Raw genomic sequence first — 23,185 nt, 5'->3', positions numbered from 1 at the left:
CACATTTGGAGTACTGCATACAATTCTGGTCACCACATCTAAAGGAGAACATTGTAGAACTGGGAAAGGTGCAGAAGAGGGCAACCAAGATGATCAGGGGCCTAGAGCACCTTTCTTATGAGGCAAGGTTACAACACCTGGGGCTATTTAGTTTAGAAAAAAGATGAGTGAGGGGAGACATGACAGAGATCTCTAAAATCATGCATGGTATGGAGAAAGTGGATAGAGAGAAATTCTTCTCCCTCTCCCATAACACTAGAACCAGGGGTCATCCCATGAAATTGTCTGCCAGGGAATTTAGGGTCAACAAACAGAAGTACTTTTTCACACAATGCATAATCAACTTGTGGAATTCTCTGTCACAAGATGTGGTGACAGCCAACAACCTGGACAGCTTTAAGAGTGTTTTAGATAACTTCATGGAGAAGCAGTCTATCACTGTCTACTTGTTGGAGCGTTATAGGCCACCTCCAGCCTCAAAGGCAGGATGCTTCTGAGTACCAGCAGAAGAGAAGGCATGCCATCAACTCCTGCCTGTGGCTTCCAGTGGCATCCGGTGGGCCACTGTGTGAAACAGGATACTGGACTAGATGGGCCTTGGACCTGAGCCAGCAGGGCTGTTCTTATGTTCTAACTAATCAGCCTACTTTCCTTTCACTGTCTCTACAACTGGACTAAATTTGATTCAAATAGAGTCCCACAAGTTAGCTCTCTCACACCTCAAATGTTCATACATCCGCCATCTTGGATTGGGGTGGATGACATCATCCCAAACGACACCATTGAGGTGTCCCTGTGTGTCACTCATTGCAACTGTACCCAATTTGGTTCAAATCGGTTAGACTGTCCACATGTTAGTGCACCTGCACCCCAAAAGTTTACGTTTCCACCATCTTGAATTGGGTCGAATGACATCATCACAATCTATGTCACTGAGATCTTCCTATGTGTCCCTACAGCTGCAGCAAATTTGGTTCAGCTCAGTTAAGCAGTTCACAATTTAGCTCACTTGTGCCTCAAAAGTTTGTGTGTCTGCCATCTCGAATTGGGGTGGATGTCACAATTGGTGTCCCTGTGTGTCACTCACTGCAACTGTACCTAATTTGGTTCAAATGGGTTAGACAGTCCACAAATTAGCCTGCTTGTGCCTCAGATGTTCATGCTGCTGCCATCTTGCATTGGAATGGATGACATCACCACACACAACGCGATTTGGGCATCCCTATGTGCCCCTACAGCTGTAGCAAATTTGGTTCAAATTGGTTAGGCGGTTCACACGTTAGCCCACTTGTGCCTCAAAAGTTATGTGTCTTCCATCTTGGATCAGAGTGGATGATATCATCACAAACTATGTTGCTGAGGTGTCCCTATGTGTCCCTACAACTGTACCCGATTTGGTTCATATTGGTCCAGGTGTTGCGAAGTTGCACACAGAATGCCGGGTGATCTCATAAGCCTACTGGAAAGTAGGCTAAAAATGAGCAAAATTAAAGCACAGGACAAAACTGATAGCTTGCTCAATGTATAAAGTAATGAGTCGGTAGATAGGACAATATGTCTGAGGAAGTAACACAGAATCTGAAATACCATTAAAGTAAAACAATTTACTTATTATAGTCATGAAACTTCAAGACTCTGAATTAGGTCCTTCTTGGCCTATAATCAGAAGCCAGTCATTGTGTTCCAGAAGTCTAGCAATCCTGCTGGGGTCACAAATATGCCTCTAAGTACCTGCCCTACCTCTTTAAAGGTTTTTCAAGATGTACTTGTTTGGTACAGAATTTTCTTTCTATAATCCCTTAAGCTGCAGGATCCATTCTTCCATACTTCCTCATCCACCCACTCACTTTTCCTGTTGTGATGGTTAATTTTACTTTCCAAGCCTACTGGAAGGCATTCATTTTATTATTTTTATTATTTTTATTTTCAGTATTGCAAAGCAACTAGAACTTTCAGGCACTTCATAAATAAGATGTTGATGAGAACAACAATGACAGTAAAGGCATAGAGCCTGGGGCAGACTGTGAGCACATGTTATATTATACATATCTTCTATCTAATCTTTCGTGTTTTGTTGTTTGGTGGTTTGTCCCAGGGAGGATCCTGTAGAGAGCATTGGGAGTGGGGGTGAAGTAAGAAAGAAAAGGGAGGGAAAAGGAAAGGAGAAAATGGAGTTGGTTCTGAATAAAGTTTCAGTTAAACCAGCATGAGATTGCTTCATGTTTACAAGTGAAGCAGTTAGAAAACAACACAGTACAAGTCTACCTCTCTCTCTCTCTCTCTCTCTCTCTCTCTCGCACAAAGTCTCCTACGTAGAAATCTTAATACTGAGCAGCTAAGTGAAGTTTGTCATGGCTTCATTCCAAGACAAATGGATAATGCTCAAGTGCACCAACATGAATCAGCACTGCAGTAAGACACAAGCAACATAAGATGACTGCAAGCAAGTGCCAATCTGCCCCTGCTAACTGAGCAAAGAGGCACCTTTTAAAGCAGGCCTGTACAACATCAGGCCTGGGAGCCGGATTCGGTCCATAGGGTCTATTTTACTGGCTCCCAGGTATCTTGCAGCAACACAGGACCTGGAAACTGCCTTATAGCACCATCCTATGTATGTTTTCTCATAAATATGTTCCATGGTGTTCCCAGCAAGGCTTATGCCCACGTATGCATGCCTAGGATTGCAGCCTGAAAGCAAGGATAGTTTAGGGAGAGGAGAGGATTGGCATTTGTTTTGGGGCTGGCATGCACTGCAGGGGGCCCACTGATTGAGCAGGAACAGGACCTATTTTCTGGCCACTATCTTTGGTTGAAACTACGGGTCCATTGACAGGGGAAATAGATCAAATAACTAATAATACTTTATTACATTTAATTTTAATGTAATAATGTGCTAAAAATTGGCCTCAGCCCATGCACGCCAAGCTGTGGATGGTTGAGGGCTATGAAGGTAAATTCAAACTAGGGCATCTGAGTTGTGCAGCCCTGTTTTAAAGTGATGGCTCCTATACCAGTGTTTCTCAACCGGCGGTCCACGGACCGGTGCCGGTCCGTGACGACTTGAGTGCCGGTCCTTGCCCTGACGAGTTAACACCCTCACCCCACCTGCGAACCTCCGTGTAGTTTTTAAAAAATCTTCTAATTCCAGCCGCTTGCCGCTTTACTTGCCACTTATCTTGCCTTGCTGCGAACTTCCCTGCATATTTTTAAATTCTGATGCTGAGGGGATGGCTGGGGATGGCTGCTGGGTGGGGGATGAGCCAGTGGCCCTTCTACCCGCCCGCCCCACCCATGCCTGCTTTGAACCTCTGTGTTTAAAAAATTCCTGACATTCCAGCCGCCGAGCGGCCGAGGGGACGGCTATGGGGGGGGGGGTGAGCCCATGGTCCTTCCACCCACACACACCCCGGCGGCGGCGGAGGATCCCAGAGCGACGCCGTGGCCTGCCATCCCGCCCAGCGTCGCTTCCCAACTGTGAGGGACGCCTGAGCAGTAACGCAAGGGAAGACAAGCGGCAAGTAAAGCGGCAAGCGGCTGGAATTAGAAGATTTTTAAAAAACTACACAGAGGTTCGCAGGTGGGGTGAGGGTGTTAACTCGTCAGGACAAGGTATAAATGGCTTTTATAAATAGCATTTAAATCGATTTCACTCCTGCCCAGTCCTATCAAGAAAACATGCTGTAGTGAAGTCATCAAAATATGACTTTTAACTGTCATTTTAAATGATAAGGTGATTTGGTGGTGCCACAATCACATTCCATATTCAAAAGTTAATATGTCTTGCGGGGGACCCACAAATCTCTACATGTGGCAATGTTTTATTTTACTGCATGAGGGTGAACTCACAAGAATGCTAAATCTCAGGAAAATGTAGCATTGTCTGTAGAAAATGTAGATGTCTGCATCCTAAGCTTAGATCTGTTATTTCAAATGAATAAGTTAACTCCAGTCTCTCTGCAGTCCCCTGCCACATGCACCTCTCTTATCTACCCATTTTTTCTCTAGCCTTCTTTACCCCTCCTTCCTCAACTGCTCCCTCAGCTAAACATCCTTTCCTAGGCCTGTCAATTCCCTTGTTGCCTACCCAGGCTCCTGCCTAATTTTGCTTTTTCTATGCCTCTTTACCTAGCTCCTTCTGCAAGATCTGAGCAGCTTATAGAGACTTTCTCTCTCTCCCTCAAGCCAAACCTCCCTATTCTCTTTCCATCTCTTTCTTTTCTAGCTCTTTCTCTTTCTCTCCCTCTCTCCCTTCAAGCCTGCTCCATCCCCTTTTCCTTTTTCTATCCCTCTGTGTCTCTCTCTCAAGCCAAGCCTGCCCTATTCTTTCCCTCTCTTGCTTCTCTCTTTCGTTTTTATAAAAGCCTGTGTGGTGAAGGATCAAAGTATAATCTTACCAAAAATTAAGAGAAAAACTTCTCTAATTTTTTTCCTTAGAAGTGCTCCGTGTTAAGTGTGATGATTTGGCAGAGGTGGAAAGGAAGAACAATGCATTTTATTGTTATGTATTTTGTACAGATTGCATTGTATTTATTTTATTAAAATTTTTAATTCAATTTATTTTAATTTAATTTAAATTAATCTTGGCCAGAACTTCAAAAGTTAAATTTTGATTAAATTCATTTTAATTAATTTCACTTTAATTTGATTTAATTAATTGATTGATATTAAGTGTTACTGTAATCATCAGCACCCTAAAAATTGACCTTGGCCCCCATAAGCCAAGTCACAGTCAGTTTTGGTCCCCCAGGTCATTTGAATTGTGCATGCCTGTAGTATAGTACTAATAGATAAACTTGAAACCTCTTTACTAACTGCTGGTCTGGGAAACTGCACATGAAGAATGTAGCGGTCTTTGAAACTCTGCAGGAAGAATTTACCGGTCCTTGACTCCAAAAAGGTTGAGAAACACTGTCCTATACTAAGCAGCAGGTGAATAACTGTCCCTATTAAGCTGGACACAGCATTTCTCCAGTGGCTGTTGTTGGGGTTTGCCTTGTATTTCTTTGTAGTTTGGAAGCCCTTTGGGGAAAGGAAACAGTTTCCTCATATCTTTTGTTCTATAAATTGCTTAAGAACTTTTGTTGCTGAAAAGTAGTATGTACATATCAGCAGCAGCAGCAGCATCTCAACCTGGTTTAGCCGGGATTTTCATGAAAAGGAGGCAACTAGTAATGAAATGTGTAGGATGAGGAAAAAGGTGTTCTTCAGCATATCTGGAATGTAATGCATTATAGATCCAGTACTCAGAAAGATAGTTCCACATATAAAAGGGCTGCACAGGAAAATGGGCAAAGGTTTTTTCAAGTGTCCACCTAGTATGAATAATTTTACATAATTTCTATATTAATGCTACAGAGAAGTCACCACACAGTATAATGTCACTTCTTGTAACAGTCACATTTTCAAATGACTTTCTACCCTCTCTTTGGAGCATTGTGATGATGATCAGTAAATATTTAATTTGTTTTAGTCTGCCATTCAAAAAGATTCCACTGATGCTTGAAATACATTCATGATGGCAGAGGAACAGCAGTTCTAAGTATTCATGCAGTGAATTAAAGAGTAAATCATTCAGGTCTGTTGCAGAGAAAGAGACCCGAGCTGTGCAAACTGAAGCAAGGGCCTCCCCCATTATTTATTAGCACTATTAATGTGGATGGTAATTGACAGAGGAACAATAAGATTGTTAAGCTTCTCAGGAGGTAGAATGGCAGAAACAAGCAGGAATATATTGTGATACGTGAGGTACGAGGCAGGCCATGGAGGACTATGAAGGGAAATTCAAGGAATCTGCACTGGATGCACAAGTGGATAGGAAGCCAGGGTAGAGACTGAAGCCAGGAATCTGAGAATCTGAATGTCCCATGTGGCAACCAGCTGCACTATGCCTAGCAGTTAATGGGTTTTGGACTAACCCTGCTCAGCCAGGTTGTTCATTGGATCTTTCCAAAACAGGAAGGCGATAAAGGCTTCCTGTTTGAGCTCAGGCTTTGCAATAGCTTCTTTGGGCCTTAAGGACTGTTTTCTCTAATCCTGGTTCCTGCTTGGCTTGATCTCTGGCTTTTGGCTTGTCTTCCACTCTTTTTTGTCTGCTCAGCTTTGACCCTTGTTTCCAGCTCTGACTCACAGCCTGTCCCCTGATCCTGGTTTGTTTGTTTGCCTTTGATCTTTGGCTTAGGCGTTGATACTCAGCTTATTTCCTGATCCCATTATCGGTTTGTTCCCTTGCTTCTGGTTCTTGATGGGCCCTCCCAGGACTGACTTAAGGCTCTGAACTATCCCTCGAACCACTGCCCATGATCCACTGCTGACAGGCAATAAAGATGAAAAGTTATTTCTTGGACATAACAGAGTTTGAATTCTCCATGCGAAGTTATCAGGCTGATAGTTGGGGATGCTGGATTGGATAGAAGGAGCAATTTCTGGGACAGGGAGGTAGAGCTGGGTGTTAGTATATAGGGGATGTTGCTGAATGCTATGGGAAATGATGATGTAACCCAAGGACAGTATGCAGCGGGAGAATAAAAGAAAAGGCTGAGAACAGTCTGAAGAGATCCCAAGAGAGAAGGAAAGCAGTTGAAGAGCTTTCCCTCGTGGAGATTTAGAATGAGCAATTAGACAGCTAGGAAGAGAACCAGCTGAGTTACAGAGTCTCAGAAATGTGAGGCATGAAGTGAGCCACGAGCAAAGGCAGCAGAGAGGACAAGGACAGAGAAGAAACTTTGCATTTGGCACTGAGGAAATTGTCAGTGATTTTGGTGGGAGCAGTTTAGTGGAAAGCAGAGAATTGACAATAGACTGTAGAACTTTAGAAGATAAGTTCTGCAGGAGAGAAAGCCAAGACAGCAGGAATAAGTGACACATACTAGGAATTTGGAGGCAAAGGGTAAAAGTGAAAGCAGTAGGTGGAGAAGAATAAGGGGTCAAAGGAAGGGGAACAAGAAATTATGCCATATTTAAATGCACTAACAAAGGAGAGAGCTGGGGGCAGGGGTTGATTTAGTGATGGATATACGAGGATTAACTGCATAGGAGATATCAACCAGGAGCTGAACATAGGGGGGTGCCTTGGCAGTGCATTAGGCTAGGTTTTCACCTAGCTTGGTATTGTCTACCAGAACTGGCAGTGTCTCTCCTAGGTCTCCAAGGCCCTACTACCTGAGGTGATGGGAACTGGAGATGCTAGGGACTGAACATTATGCATGAAAAGCATGTGCTCTCCAGCTGAGCTTCAGCCCCTGTGAGCAGGAGGGGATTAAGAGGGCATGTAGAGTCAACTCATTAAGTGAGAAAGAGACGGAAGAAAAAGGCTGAGGGAGGTGGAAAAGGAAGGTGAACTGGGGAAATGGAAAGCACAAACTTGTAGAGTAGCATTGCATCCAACTCACATTTTGCAGTTTTTATCCTGCCAGCCTGCTGACTTTTAGTTAGTGATTGACAGGCATTCAAGGAGCCATGCATTTACCTACATATATGTAAACCGCTTTGGGGAAATTTGTTGAAAAGCGGTATATAAATATCTGTCTTATTCATAGAGAAAGATACTATTTGGAGGACTCTGCATGAAGAAAACAGGCTTTTGATCTGGGGCCTCTGGGGACAGGGATCCATCTTATTTATTTATTGTTACTCTGTGTAAACCACCCTGAGCCATTTTTGGAAGGGCGGAATAGAAATCGAATAAATAAATAAAAATTGTCACTTTTTCGTATTTTAGTTCTGCTGAGGCGAGAGGGTGGCAGGCAGCAGTGGATGAAGTGCAGTCATTCGGAGTTGTTGAAAATCTTGCCTACCTTCAACATTTTACCTTTCTGGATTCCTAAGCACACATGTCTCACATGCTTTCAGGTATGGCATTTAAACCTATAATACTGACATAGATGCAGCACTGACAACATTTCAGAGGGCTAGATTTGGGATACAGGCTGTGGAATGCGAACATCAGATTTCATAGTGGATCTATGGTGCAGAGTTCTATCCCAATGCAGAACCAAACACCCCAACATATCTTCCCCAACCTAGGAAGGGAAAGTGTCCAAACAGAATGAGAGCTGGGACATGCAAAGGAGGCTCTTTTTGTTGAGATACTGAAGTCAGTCTGGTTGAGATCTGACAACTCAAACCTTTGCGAGAGAGGACTATGAGCAAGTCCAATTTTCAAGTCCTAGTTCCACCATTTTCCTATGAGGTAAATATGGAAACTGAAAGCAGCCTTTTCTTTTTGCCTGGACAAATACAATCTGACAGGGGTGCAGATCTCCCCCTAAGGATTTGAGCAGTTATACCCCTCATTTTACTGAACTCTCCCCAAAACATATTTTTGTCCTCCCCAAAAGTGTATTTCCTCTCCCTTCAAAAAAATTGAGTAGTTTCTCATTTTATTCCCTCTGCCTGCAAGCCTATATTCTGGGAGAACCGGATTCTGAATCTGACAACTATGCAGATAAATCACAACAGAACTAGGGTTGTTTATAAACTGTGTCTTGAGTCAGGCATTCCCCTTCCCCATCTTTCTTTCAACAGGGAAATAAAAAATCTGCCTGTCCTCTGAATAGACAGAGCCCAGTCAACAGTTATCCAAGAGAAGCTTGAATTCTTCACTTGCTTGCAGTGGTTGGCAGGCAGGCACCCCAGTGAAACAAACGGAGCTCCTGCATTCACAAGTCCTTTGAGGATCAGACTAAAAAAGGCATTTTTTTAAAAACTGCTATCGGCATGTAACAGGAAGCTGAATTAATTGGCAAAGTTATTTGTTCTTGTTCTTTTTAATTAGGTTTATTATTTCCCACAAAGTGCCTACATATGTCCTACCATTTCTTCAATTACACTTTTCAGGCCTTCTTGAATTGTTGCCACAGAGCACTGGACTGTTCATACTACAGGCTCCTTTGAGTAACTCATTACTATTGCTGCGTCTATGTGCCAGCCTTACACTGTATACAGATTATAACACCAACCTCAATTATGAGCAGCTTCCAAGTAAAGCACAGTTTCTTATGATTTATTTTTTTAAACAGAATATTGATTTCTTCTAGGGGAGCAAAGAAAAGCTGCTGCATCACTTTGCCTTTTGGGAAACTATTAAGCGTGCATTGGAAATTAATTGAGGACAAACAACTGTCTTTAGCTCTGGACTGCTGAAATATCAGCCAAAGCCCAGAGTGGCTTGTTAGCAGAGATTATCATTGCGAAGAGTCTGCAGCTGTTCTGCTTTGCCTTTAGTAGGCTGCATTCAGTAGCTGTCACAGCACTGATATAAAAGCACTGCATATTATAGGGATTATCAGACTATAATGTAGGCAGATTGGAGTGAAGAAGAAAAAGAAAAAACCTCCAGACACTTCTAATGTTTCACATGTGGTAGCCAAGAGATAAGGGCATTCTTGCCGAGCCAAAAGGCAAAACAATAAGGTACAGGTGATGAAGGCATACATCATTGCTCATGGGGGCATGCAGGAAGAGAGAAGAGTATCTTTGCACTTGCTGGTGTTGCTTTCTTAATAGACCAAGAGAGGCATAAGTGCTAAGGACAAAATTTTATTCTTTGATCTGAACAGTAGCACCTAATGCTGCTTAGTATTCCACACTGCAAGCGACAGCAAGCTGGATGTTTTATGTTCTTAGTGAATCATGACCTCTCTCACTTCTGCTCTACACACACTCATCTCATCTACAATTATCCCCCGATCCTAACAACATCCTGGGACATAAAAGCCCCTCAAACTGTGGAAATGCAGTACAGAAATCGTTTCAGCAAATAAATTCAAGTTGCTTCTGCAGGCGCAACGAGCACTTTTCCACTCAAAGGTTGCGAACATTTTATGCAGAAACAATGACTACACAACTGTTTTCTCTTACAAGTAGAAAGGTGCAAGGCAGTACTGTAGACATCCGTGAACACACACATACATTCTCAGGTAACAAGAGATGGAAGGTAGGACATGAGAAATTGATTAACAGGGAGAAACAGATCTAGTGGAATCCATAGACTTTTGAGGAATATCAAGGCTACCAATGCATCATAACATTGTAAATAAGAATGTGAACAGGAGATGCCCATGCAAACCTCATCTTAACCACAACCTCACTGGACTGCTGCAAGCAACTGTGCTCTTTTCTCAACCTCAGCCCAATCCAAATCTAGAATTTGGGGACAGGTCACCGTAAGAATAACCAAGATAATATATGTGATGCCCTGTGAGCACTTAGTGGCAACATTCAGACTAATAGCATATAACAAAGCTTCATGAGTGCAACATGCGCGTCAGGTTGATTTTTGTTGATCCTTTGCTGCCCCCGATTGCCCTCTGAAAATATGTCCTGGAGGATCCAGCAAATATGGGGGGGGGGGAGATCAAGGACAGCAGAGAGAGGGCTATCAGCAAAAATCACACCCCCACCAGTATTTCTATAATAGCATCTTTATTATTCATCATCAATCAGTCCCATCTCAACATATCAGATTGACCTCTGAAGTTCAGACTACAATGTACACACTGCCTGTCCCTTAAGAGCAAATAGATTTACTTGAATTGTTTGGAGCAGACAGCAAAGCAGATCTGTGGACAATCTGAAGTCATAGCAGCAGTGAGTGCAGGTCATCCATGGGGCCCATAGGGATCATACACTATATTGTAAATTAAGTTCTCTCAGCAGCATAACAGCAGAAAGACAGACATACAATTGTATGTTTGAAACATGATGCAAAGTGTAAATTTGACCATATGCTCTTACATGCTGTATTTTGTTTTCAATCCAACAATCAATCATAAATTACCAACTTCTTTCAAGCTAAGACTAGGAACTCCCACTCATGACATTCGAGATTTTGCTTCAAGGCCCCAATACCAATCAATTCTGCTTGGATCAATCCTTTCTCTGAAATAGTTTTCCTATCCTAATCAAGGGTTTTACATTGCCAGCCCAGTAACAGGAAGCAGTATGCATTTCATTTTATTCTCTGTCACAAATTGACAAGCCTTACTGGCCTTTGTGGGGGGGGGGAATATGGATTATTAAATATCCCCCTCCATCCCCCATAATGTTATTATGGATAATAATAACAAATAATAAAAATCCTATGGATCCCGACTGAGAAGATTTAAACCTCACTGCCTCTCAATTAGGGGTGCTCATTCCAAGAAACCATTAAACCTCCACTCTGTCAAAGAGAGTGGAATGAAATATTCACAATCTGTCAGTCACAGCCATTTTAAAGTGTCTATTAACAGAGAACTATGCAACAAAGCTACAAAACTATAACCATCTGAGGATTTAGAACTTTGACACAGATCAAGAGCATCCTTCCAACACCCCCCCCCCAAAAGATTCTGCAAGTGCAAAATGGAAAGCAAGCATGGAAAAAGCAAATAGCACCTCAGGTTTACCTTTAATAGACCAGTGCTGTGGTTTTATTTGCCTTTTGAAGAAATGGATTAAGTTGCTGATGTTTCCAAGGGAGTACATAGTGTTTACCAAAATGCAGCTCTTAAAAATACATAATAGATATTCTTCAGAGACTTACTCTTTTAGCCATTCTGCTATCTCCTTTGCTGTAGCACCATAGTTCTCAAAGTTGAATAGGAATTTCCCTTTTCTGAAAATGCAACAAAACAAGACGTTAGATATAGGAAGAAACATGCAATACAATTTGCAATTTGGCAATACAATGCATAATAAACAGAGACTGACTCAAAGTAGCAGATGGTTGGATATCCCCTGACATTGTATTCTTCCTTTATTTTCTCAAATTCGGCTGAGTAGACATTCATCCCTGCAAATACCTGCAATGACAGAACCAAAAGATGCTTACTCCTCAGAACTACTGAATTTTGCAAAACTGCTTTTAACTGCAGTGATGTGGGGGTAGAAACTTTTCCAAGAAAACTGTCACTTATACTTTTCCATGGAAAATTCTACATTTCTAAATACACCAATTCATTTTACGAAACAATGCAACATAGTGAATATAAGCGAATAATGCAACCTAGTGAACATCAGGTTAGGGAAGTTTCAAAGTTTTAATTGTGATTATCTCAAAGAGGGAGTACGCAGGTCACAAGCAAAACTAGCAAAGTCAAAGCGTGAGAAGTTGCCCCATGTCCATTGATTTGTTGGTAAGAACTTTGGGGGGGGAGCAGAGACCATCTGATTCAAACAGTTCTAAATCAGATTTTGCCTCAGTCTTAGCTGCAACTAACAAATAGTGTAAATGCTTTTACAGTTAGCAACAGGGGAACTGAAAGTGTCCCAATGAGCTCAGAGTGCTCTTGGAGAGTTAAACTCTGTTGAAGCAGATAAATGGACAATTGTGGCATTCTATGCACAGATCTGTGGGTTTGCAAAAGTCAGTTTATCAAACAAGAGTTTTCAGTAGCCTCATTTTCCCCCTTAAAATTTAAACAAGCAAGGGAAGTACATGCTATTACCTGTTATCTTTACAATTTTACAAGTATGCTGATAAAAAGAATTTCCACATGGGCTTTGAAGTTAACGTAGTTGAATATATTTAAACCACATTAAAAATGCTTTATTAAATTATTTCTTAATGAAATATTTTGGTTACAATACATTTGGCTATTAGGAAAACTTTTGTGATATTTATACAGCACATAAGGTTAACAAGGGGTACTTTTTGTTCCTTCTTCTTCAAAGTTTTGCTTCCTAAATATACAAGTCAAATAAACATGCCAAATCAGATCACAATTTAGAGAACTGGAAACTTTTCTAGTTCAAAGTTTTCAAAAAAGCTGACATCACTAAGCACTACATATATTCGATAGCAATCTATAGAACCACAACATTCTGGCTTCTGAATACAATCAGAACCTTGCACACTTCTCAGTTCGTACCACTGTGTGCTCATTTAGGAAAGAGCTTCCCGTTGGGCTTTACAAAATCCCTGGTTCTCTCATTTTATTAAAAGAGTGGACATGAACACAAGCTTTGGGCAACCTCAAGTTAAGCTCTCCCTGGCATTAATACAGAAAGAGGGCTAGATTAACAGGCAGGGAATACTACTAAAGAAATACTGAAAGTCTCTCTCATGTATTAGACAAAGACAACCTTGGTTTGCCACCAAGTATACACTAAACAGGGAGATGTAGCCAATTCCGGCTCTCTATTGTACCTGTACGATGTCTGCTTTGGAAACCAAAATTTAAACTATGAAATGTACACTTAAACATCTTAGATGTAAAACTAAAAATGTAGTGTGTGAAGAGACCCTCAGTGATGTGAGTAGAGCATTGGACTGACAGGAGAGCCATGGCTCAAGTCATGGCAAATCATCAAGTTCATTGGGTAGCCATAAGCAAGTCACTATCTTTCATCCTAAGCTACCCCACATAGCTGTTGTAAGAATAAAATCTGGACAAACCCATGTACATTTCTCCTATTTGAACAAAAGTGCTAAAGGAAGGTAGGCTGAGTAATATAACCTTGGTCCCATCTGGATGCTACAGAGTTAGAGTCTTATTAATCCCCACAAAAACCTCTCTTCTGAATGAGCCTTCAGAATCCTCTGAGATCACATTGAAAATATGTCTTGCATAAACCCAAACATACTGCTTCTCTTTTAGACCTAATCATTTCATTTGCATCTCCTGTGATAAGCAAAACTGCAGGCAAGAAAACCTACAAACGTTAGTCTGTTTCTTTGGATTTTTATTTTATTTTATTTTATTTTATTTTTATTTATTTATTTTATTTTTATTTATTTATTTATTTTATATTTATTCATTCATTCATTCATTCATTCATTCATTTATTACATTTTTATATCCCGCTCTTCCTCCAAGGAGCCCAGAGCGGTGTATTACATATTTAAGTTTCTCCTCACTACAACCCTGTGAAGTAGGTTAGGCTAAGAGAGAAGTGACTGGCCCAGAGTCACCCAGCTAGTATCATGGCTGATTGGGGATTTGAACTCGGGTCTCCCCGGTCCTAGTCCAACACTCTAACCACTACACCACGCTGGCTCACCAGGATTTTCCCTTTTCAAGCTAGAAATGACAAAAGTGGATAGGTGTGGACCATCAACTTGACAATTGACCAACAGGGTGGATTTAGATAAACAACTTAAAGAATCATGAAGAAGGGCTGGGGAGATCAAAGTTAGCTTTATAATAATAGTTGAAAGAAGGCAACACCTACACAGTCTCGATACAGGAATTTGTTTAGTGCATCCTCATGGCTATCAAAGGCTCCAATGGGGCTCTATTGTGTGGCCTACACACAGATCAGGTTTGGTCTCCAAAGAGCAAGCGCACCAAAAATTATAAACACTCTTCAGCAAGAGAATTAACAGACACTTTAGAACTCATTGTGCCTACTGGAAATACTAGTACTAGGATATACTTTTCGAGTCTTGCACACAACGATAGCAGTTTAATTCATATTCATAGCATAACCCTTGGTGCAGGCCCATATTTTACCCATGCGAGGGTACGCTCAGAGGTAACGCATTTCACCTCACAATAAGAACAAGGCTGGTAAAAAGGCACTTGGATACAGAGTTCCTGACTCACAATCCCCCACTTGCAACAATAAACTACCTCTGCTTCTCCAAAGCCCCTAGCACTTTTAAAACGAAGCTACTCTGTGGAAAGAAGCGGCCCTCTCAGAGTCTAAGACTTAGATGCAAGCCGTCTTGTAGTTCTATCCTTCAGGGCCCCTTTGCTGAAGATACAACTGCAAGATTAACTCAGCCTGATTAATAACGCTGAAGGTTCAAATCCCTTTAGCAGCATGGTGTTAATCTAACCTCCCCCACCAAAAAACAGGATTTTCTCTTTCTATATAAAATGCTACATCAGAATTTAATGCTGCTTTCCCGAATGAAGCAACCGCTCAGGCCAAATGTGCTCAGAGCTAGCGTGAACTAAATCAAAGCAGAACATACATACAAGGAGGTCAGCTGTTGCTCAGAAAGCATTATAGATCTTTACACACACACACACACACACACACACCCCTACCTCAAGGTCTTTCCCCAACCATATTCATCATTCTGGAAAATCAACACCTACTCCAAGGACCTTCAAACAGAGAGGTTAAGCAGGAAGGCCTTTCAGCAGCTATCTGTGTATTGTAGATTTATGTCATTTCTTTTGCTAGCTAAGTGGCTTTCTACTTCTGTCCAAAAGTGTTCAGAGACACTCTTTTTGTCTTGCTCACATCTTTCCTAATTGGACAAGAGAACAAATTGGGATGGGGGCGTGGAGACCACTTTCCTCATTATTCTCATATCTCTGTGTGTGTCTCACGAAACCAAGAGCATATCTGCAGGGCAACTTCTTCAGCTCTTTGTTCGGCACAAAACCAGCAATGCATAAACGTTTCTTTGGGGAAAAGGGATCATCTGCCTTCCCTCCTCCCTGCCCCGCCCCCCAAAGTCTCCACAGTGACATCTTGAGCAGGATCCTCCAGACTACACAACCTGTGCAGATCTCACAGTGATACATCGGATGGTTGCCCCCACCCCCAATGTAGAAAACTGGGGGGAAATGCAAGTGGAGCCTCTCCCTCCAGGACATATAGACTATGGGCATTAGAGCAGCAGTTAATGGAAGCCTTGTTTGAATTTCTCTCCCTATAACATTTAGGCATACTTAAGCATGCTGTTTCTTCCCCACTGGAAGGCAAAAATAAGGGAGCAGAGAAACACACAGGGAATGACATCACAACACGTTAACATTCTTAAATATACAAGTAAAGGATGGAAAGTGCAATACAGGCTGCCATTTTTGGCAGCAGCCTGGTGTCCAGTGTAACATCTAGACCTACGCTTTGATACTGTGAACAAGTACTCCTCCCACTGTTGCTTGCCCCAGAAGCAAGTGGCTAAACTTAGAGGTTTGTCAACTTTTTGGAATGGGTATCTGTTGTATTGCCATGTGCACTGACAGTGTTGCATAAATAAATAAAAATCTCTGGATTCAATCCAGAGGATTACGAACCATATTCTGCTAAAAAACCTAAGATTTCCCATCTCCTCCTCCATGCTGCAAACCCCAGCAACCCCCCCCCCCCCACACACAAAAAAATCCTGTGTGTGGTGGTGGTAGTTGGGGATTATAACTTTTCATCAAGGAAAAATACTGATTACTCTGCTGGTGGTTAGTGAACATTTGGTACAACAGGAGGTCAATGAGAATTGATGTATAGCATTTATACATTCTGGAGATTAAAAAAAACCCTATCATTAGATATGTAACATGTACAGGTATTAATAGTTTTATTGGTAATTTGGGGAATTGATAGTTTACTGTAATCAATACCCAACAATAACATGACCAGTAAGGCACATATCGTTAGTACTGTGAGATTTGTGCTAGGTTGAGAATAGAACTACATTTGTATGTTGTAACGATAAATAAAATAGACACACACAATGCTGCACATTTACAATAAAATACCCATTAGTTTTGCAAGCCTTCTCACTTACATACATGCCCTTCAGTTCTGTGGATGCTTGCTGGAATGATGGCATCATTCTTTTGCAGACACCACACCCTAATATGAAAGAGAGAGAGAAAGGAATCAATAACTACACTGTTAAACTCATCTCCAAGGGCAAAACTGAATGAACAATGCTCATGAACATATCCTGTCATTTCAACTGAGCTGCACAAGAGAACACACTATATTACAGCTTAAAATGCATAGAATTGTGGTCTACTTCCCAGGATCTAGATTTTAAGCATTTTCCTTTACTCCTGTATTCTAAATTCTTGGACAATCAAAATTATACTCTTATTTTACTAGGAAGCTTTGGCATTTGTTCCAAATGTGATTTTTCAATTTCTTAAAACTAATAATGTGCACATTTTAAGTTACTGCAGCAACCGGGGGGTAACTGGTGCCCCTCAAGCCATCTCAAAATCTTTCCCCCATCAGACTGCAAGTGATGCATACGAGTCTCTTGCATCACTTCTTCTTCTTCTTATTATTATTATTATTATTATTAACATTTAAATCCTTGCTCTTCCTCCAAGAAGCCCAGAGAGGTGTACTACATACTTGAGCTTCTATTTCACAACCACCCTGTGAAGTAGGTTAGGCTGAGAGAGAAGTGACTGGCCCAGAGTCACCCAGCTAGTTTCATGGCTGAATGGGGATTTGAACTTGGGTCTCCCCGGTCCTAGTCCGGCACTCTAACCACTACACCACTTCTGATCTGCTGGGTGTCCCCTCCAGTAAGAAATGTAGAGGATGTCCCAAAGAGACACCTACCAGTTCCTTCAGAACCCAGAGTAGAGATGAACTATCAAAATACTTGGAGTACTTAAACATTGGGGAAGCTGCAGACCCTAAACAGACTGGCTGGGGAAAGTCAGATCTGTTTATAGCATTAAGCTATAATATGACTGTAGCAGCCTTCAAGTTAACAATACTTTATCTACCTCAGTATTTGAAGATGAACAGTACATGTATAACTATTCTAAAAACTAAGCTATGCTAGCAGTTATCAGACAGAGGAGGATTCAAGATGCAGAGACACACATTCTGAGGGTGATAGCTGCAGATCAGCCCCTGCATGTACTTTTTTTGCCAAGTTATAATGTGCAAAACCATTCTGAGACAAGCAAGTGAACAGCAGTCAGCTACGTGGAAGAAAACCTCAGTCACTTGGATTTTGAAGTCCATTTGAATCTACCTACATCTGCTTCATAAATTGGTAGGAGAATCTTTGAGGCTAGCCAAGAAGTGACACAGCCCAGAGAGGGTTTTTTTAAAAAGCCACATCTGTACTTCTCAGAAATCCACTGAAATGCAAAGAACAGAGGACTGGAGGGGCTCGGCCTAGGCTGGACTGATACAAGGAGTCTACATTGGACAAGTGACAGGGAACTGGGCCACAAAGCTGGAATTGCTGCGACACCAGCAGCAATGAGACATCTACAAGAGGCCTCTGTAAACTGGATTCCATTAAGTCCTGAAAATTAGGGATGTTCATAGCCATTCTTTGCAGCAATTTTATTTTCTCCTGTTTTTTCAATGCATTATTGATCTGTTTGTGCTAGTTTACACATCGCATTAAACCAAGTACATTATATTTGGCTGTGTAATTGGCTTGCTTCTTGTGCATACCATAGCCCCCTGCCTCAAGATCCCAGTCAACCAGGGTCTGTCCACAGGCCTAATTTAGATTAGGCAAATCTGAAGCACCTTTCATCAAATTATGCACACAGACATCAAGAGACCAGCAGTGGCAGTGTTGGCTTAATTACTAAGAAACAGTAAAAATTCAAAGAAGAGCCTCCATTAGGACCCAGAAGCTTCTGATGTCAGACTCTGAAGACAGACTTGTCAGCAAAACAGGGGACACAGCCAAGTCATCTGGCTGCAGTATGCCAACAATGACGTGCAGACGATGCTAAGTAGATTAGAAGAAGAAGAAGAAAATCACTTTGTAAATGGTGCTTTCTTACAATACTGAACAGAGCACTATGAGGGTAGAGGGGTAGAAAGGAAGCAGCGACTAAGTCCTTACAGACAAGATCAGCACTGACTTAGCTGAATGACGCTTAGGACCACACATGCTAGCATTCAACATTTGTTGGTCAGTATAGAAGGAAAGACAGGAATTGGCCTTTGCAATCTGGATGGTCTAAAGTGATCCATCCAGTGAAGGTTGTTAACTTTGCTGAATTGTTCTAGCAGTAGCAAAGCAAAGTCCTCAATTTTACATCCATACCTCAGTTCTAACCGGACAAAACTATTGTCTGTAGGACATTTAAAAGTATTCGAGATCCATTCATCCTGTCAGGACCTCTTCCTCTCACACACTTTTTAATAAACAAGCACACACATAACTTATACATGAATCTATTGATTCTTGATTGCATTTTAAGAAGTCAATCTATTTTTGCTTTTAAGTATGTTTCTAGCCTTCTTAATCATGGGTCACAAAAATAAGATGGAAGTTTGTTTGAAAGACTCAGTGACCAGGAGACATCAAAATTCTATTATTCATTTATTCAAAATCTCCTGAATTCCAGGACCTCCTCAAGCAGTTTTCTTGAGGCTTAAAGATGCCAAATGGCTGACATTCCAGACTAATGCTGCCCTGGTAGCACAGGAGAGAGGTGATTTATTTTTTTAAACTGATTTCTCTTTTCCTCTGAAGCCCACTGTGCCTCCTGAAAGTGTCTGAGGGTCACACAAGCCTCAGACACATACAGGTTGAGTATCCCTAATTCGGACACCCGAAATCTGGAATTCTCCAAAATCCGGAAACCACCACGGTGTGTGCCCGCAACAACTCCTCATTGCGGCTTAGTTTTCATTACATTTACAGCTGCCTGTAGTTATTGTAAATTCAATCCTTATTCAATTTTAGACTTTAAATAAAAGCTAAAAAAATAAAATACAGTGTACAGTAACCTTTCATGTTTAGACTTAGATCCCATGCCCAAGATATCTCAGTACAAATATGACAATATTTGAAAATCCAGAAAAGTCCGAAATCTGGAATACTTCTGGTCTCAAGCAGTTTGGATAAGGGATACTCAACCTGTATTTTCAGAAGGTACAGTAGGCTTCAAAGAGATCAGCGGAAATCATGGCCTGCCCTCTGTAATGCCAAAGAGTTAGTCTGGATGTCAGCCCATGATTTATGTTAAAACATCTGGACAAGCAAAGCAATGCATAACATGCTACTTAAGTCATCCAAACCTGTCTAAGAAATCAAAATGGTGAGATCAGATTCATTTAATATCCAGGGGCTGAAATCTCCATGAAAGCTTCAGGATTCAAGATTTTCTCTTGAAATGCTTTCTTAAAACTCAACTCTACCATGAAACCTTTGGTTCAATTCCCTATTCTCCCATACGGAACTGTAACTAAACCTAAGCTATGAGCATTACTCATAGCTCTCCAACTATTTACTGCATGACCCTGAGCGCCCAAGGAGCTGCCAAACACTGCATGAGGGAGCAGGTGGTGGGGGGAACGGGACACTTAACGCTAGCACTGTGTGGCAACAGGAAATCAAAACAGGGAATGACAAAGGACTAGCAGCACAAACAAGATCAGGCAACACAGAATCCCAAAGTCTGGGAAGAAATTCAGGTGGAGATAATTCTGGAAACATCACTAGTTTAAGTTGTGGCTAACAGTTTAATTTTGTCAGGGTATACCTGGAAGGACCCAATATCAATCAGCCTGCATTAAAATTATAAATTTAATGGAAATTGCAAAATAAAAATGATTAAAAAATAATTTGGCTTCACAATTATTTAGAGAGAAAAACAATACAATACTATTCTCAAAGACTAGCAGGTATTTTGCTGCTTCAAAGGAAGGAGGAGACTGAGCAGTGAAGTGTCTAGGGGAATGGTTCAAACTAACTGGAGGTTGTCGTCGTCATCATCCATCTGTATTACTGTCATTGACCAAACAGTAAACCATTAACAACCAACAACAGGAAAGAACACACAGAAATGGTAGCAAAATAAGAACTTTGAGTTGTTAGAGATGTTAATAACCTTAGAATGTAGGTCTAATTAAGATTCTGAGTTAACTCTTGCCTAATCCTACAAGCTGCAGCACAAAGTCCAGCAGCAATAGCTGTAATTGATGAGTTCTGATCTGGGAGGAGAAGAGAAACAAAATATACCTGACCTGCCTGGCAATTGCAAAAAAAGTAGTGTGGATAGTGAGATAATACAGGCAGTATAAAAGAACGTGGTCCACTGTTTCAATTGCACCTGTTCCACAGGGGAAAGTTTATTCAATATATGGGATATTCCGATACCTGTCCTCCATCCAGGATGGTTGAGGGGAGAGCATTAAAAAAAACCTTGAATGTTTCAGAATTAAAAGATTTGTGAGATTTGTGAGGCTGGCATGAAGTTGTTCGTGACCCGCCCAGACTAGTATGACTAGGGGCCAAACTGATATCCTTTTGTAACTCATTGGGAGGTCGCAATTTGTGAATTTTAAGAAAGGACTATGTTGGGGAAAACAGTTACCTGTTAGAGAAGCAAAATTATGAAAGCATTCTGAGACTTTAGATTCTCCCTGAAATGAATCCAAATGATTTACAGGCTTAAAGCAGGCATAAGAGCTTCAAACTGATACAAGACAGCAGGCACTGTGAGCCAAAAAACAGCAAGGCTGTTCAGAGATAAACCTGAAAATTCTGAAGCACTTGCATAAGTTTAAAAGAAAAGTGGTTAGAGAGTAAATCTGCATGGAGGAAAAACATGCTGTCTCCCAGAACTCATTGGCAGCAATGGCCTTAACAATACTCAGATGGGATTAACTGGAACTGATGGTACAGAGACCAATGCCTTAAGGAACAGATAGCGTATATTACAAAACCAGGCTGAGCAAAAGCTAGTCTGCAAGAAGGAACAGCCATGCAACATCGATTCCACAAGCCAACAAGCATGAGTTTGTTTCCATTTCACAACGCATCTGATCTCTTCATAATCAATCGCTAGAATGGAACACTACTCTGTCTCAAGAAAATAAGAACAACCTTGGTGTCTGCATACAACATCCGTCAACGAATGCCAAAAACATACATAACTACGTGCACAGTCATTAATACACAACTGTGCAGTCTTACAATTACATTCAATATCTTTTTTCCTTGCATCAAACCCATTTTCAGAAAGCTGACAATACATGCCAATTTTGTCCTGATTTAAATTTTCCAATTCTCCCTTGCTGGATGAAAATAAATTACTGGCACTAAGAAAGAAAGAGATCTTGGGATGCTGATCCAAAGACTACCATGAGCCACTTTAATAGCAGTGGAGTTTTCCAAGGCTAGTAACCATGTAAAGCATGATGGGCAGATGGCTGTTCTTAGACCTGTGGTCAGAGATGCAGTTAAACAGGGTTCCTCAGCACATCTCTGCTATATGCTTAGGGACATGCATCTTTGGCTTTGACACACTCCTGGCCTTCACACAATTGCACTGTCACCTCTGTTGCAATTTTGAAGCGTTTTCCTCACCTAAGATCATGTGCATGTACTCCCTCTCTTTCTCCCTGTCTCTCACACACACACCATTTTTTCCTAGGGCATTAGGAACTGATAAAAGCAAAGATAAGATGTTCAGGGTTATCATACTGTACCCATTAGAGTTTTATTGGAGAAACCCTAGGATTGTATTTATTTCCTAAAGCATGTGGCTTTGAGTAATTAAGAGGTATTACTTGCTAAGCACCTTACTCTTCCCTCCTTCTTACACATTTTGGCCCAGATTGTAAGGGCTGATCACTGGGGAGTCTGGTGAGCAGATGGTCCCGCTAGATCAAATCTGATCTTGGAAAAATCCAGACAGGGCAAGTTATCTGAATTAAATAAACAAGTCTGAAAGCATAATATTTATGGGTGAATTAAGGGGCTAAATTGACACAGTAGTTTAAATGCGATAACATCAGTGTATACAACGTTGACTCCCATTTATTAGTATTGCATTTGCATGATGAAATGTTTCTATCCTTGACTACTAACAATGTCTATTTCATATAACCAATATATTAGGTAAGATGAAGATGCTCATGTAAATCTGCCCAGGATAATGGCCGGTAGCTGAAGAGAGATATAGGCACAAATGGAAGAGGCAACAGAGCAAAACACCAGAATTCTGAAGAATGACAGACGGAAGTGAATTTTGCAGCAGTTAGAGCAAGATGAATATGGTACAGTTTCAAGGTCACACCTTAGAAAAAGGCATCTCTTTTCAAAGAAAAGAGTTATTGTTACATATTGCAAAGTTATTGTTGCATATCTTCCTGCTCAAGAAAATTAAACAAATATCTCAGAACCTAAATTTGTATGTATGCATGAAAACCATGAATTCTGTCTGAACTGTATACAGACTTCCTATGGAGACCCAAACCCTAAATACATTGAATGGTGACCCATCCAACTATAATATAACCCTGTGCTCTTCTTCCCTTTTTTTTGACTGGTGGGTTTAAGCAGGCAATATCTGCCTGCAATACTGTAAGCAACTAGAAAGAGGGTCTTGGCGGGGGGACTTCCTATTGACCTCTTTGAGGACAAGAATGAATACCCAAACTATGAATCTTGACATTTCAGCTCAGACCTAAGGAGTCTATGGACCCAACCACCACTCACAGCTCTTCCCTAAGGGCTGTCTGTTGCAGAGGGCTCATTCCAAGGCCATTCTACAATGCACAATGTGCACAACTCAAT

General features: G+C 41.2%; 1 protein-coding gene and 1 long non-coding RNA gene across 6 annotated transcripts in view; one reads left to right on the top strand and one right to left on the bottom strand.

The window, feature by feature from the left end:
• PDIA5 (protein disulfide isomerase family A member 5) overlaps positions 1–23,185 on the bottom strand; it is a 249,934-nt gene that overhangs the window by 99,441 nt on the left and 127,308 nt on the right. For all 5 annotated transcript variants that reach the window (XR_008313477.1, XM_053284904.1, XM_053284906.1 and 2 more), the window contains 3 exons: positions 16,448–16,515; positions 11,692–11,783; positions 11,525–11,596 (listed from right to left, as the gene is read on the bottom strand). Coding sequence is in view for 4 of the 5 variants with exons in the window: in XM_053284904.1 (XP_053140879.1) it covers positions 11,525–11,596; positions 11,692–11,783; positions 16,448–16,515 (232 nt within the window). In the remaining variant the exon portion in view is untranslated. The remainder of the gene's footprint in view (positions 1–11,524; positions 11,597–11,691; positions 11,784–16,447; positions 16,516–23,185) is intronic.
• Positions 3,351–22,778, top strand: LOC128340124 (uncharacterized). Its single transcript, XR_008313478.1, has 3 exons — positions 3,351–3,609; positions 7,718–7,848; positions 22,508–22,778. It is a non-coding gene; the product is annotated as an uncharacterized LOC128340124 (long non-coding RNA).

This window comes from Hemicordylus capensis, chromosome 1, assembly GCF_027244095.1.
Source record: "Hemicordylus capensis ecotype Gifberg chromosome 1, rHemCap1.1.pri, whole genome shotgun sequence".
Lineage (NCBI taxonomy): Eukaryota > Metazoa > Chordata > Lepidosauria > Squamata > Cordylidae > Hemicordylus > Hemicordylus capensis.
This window is presented reverse-complemented; position numbering and strand designations above follow the sequence as displayed.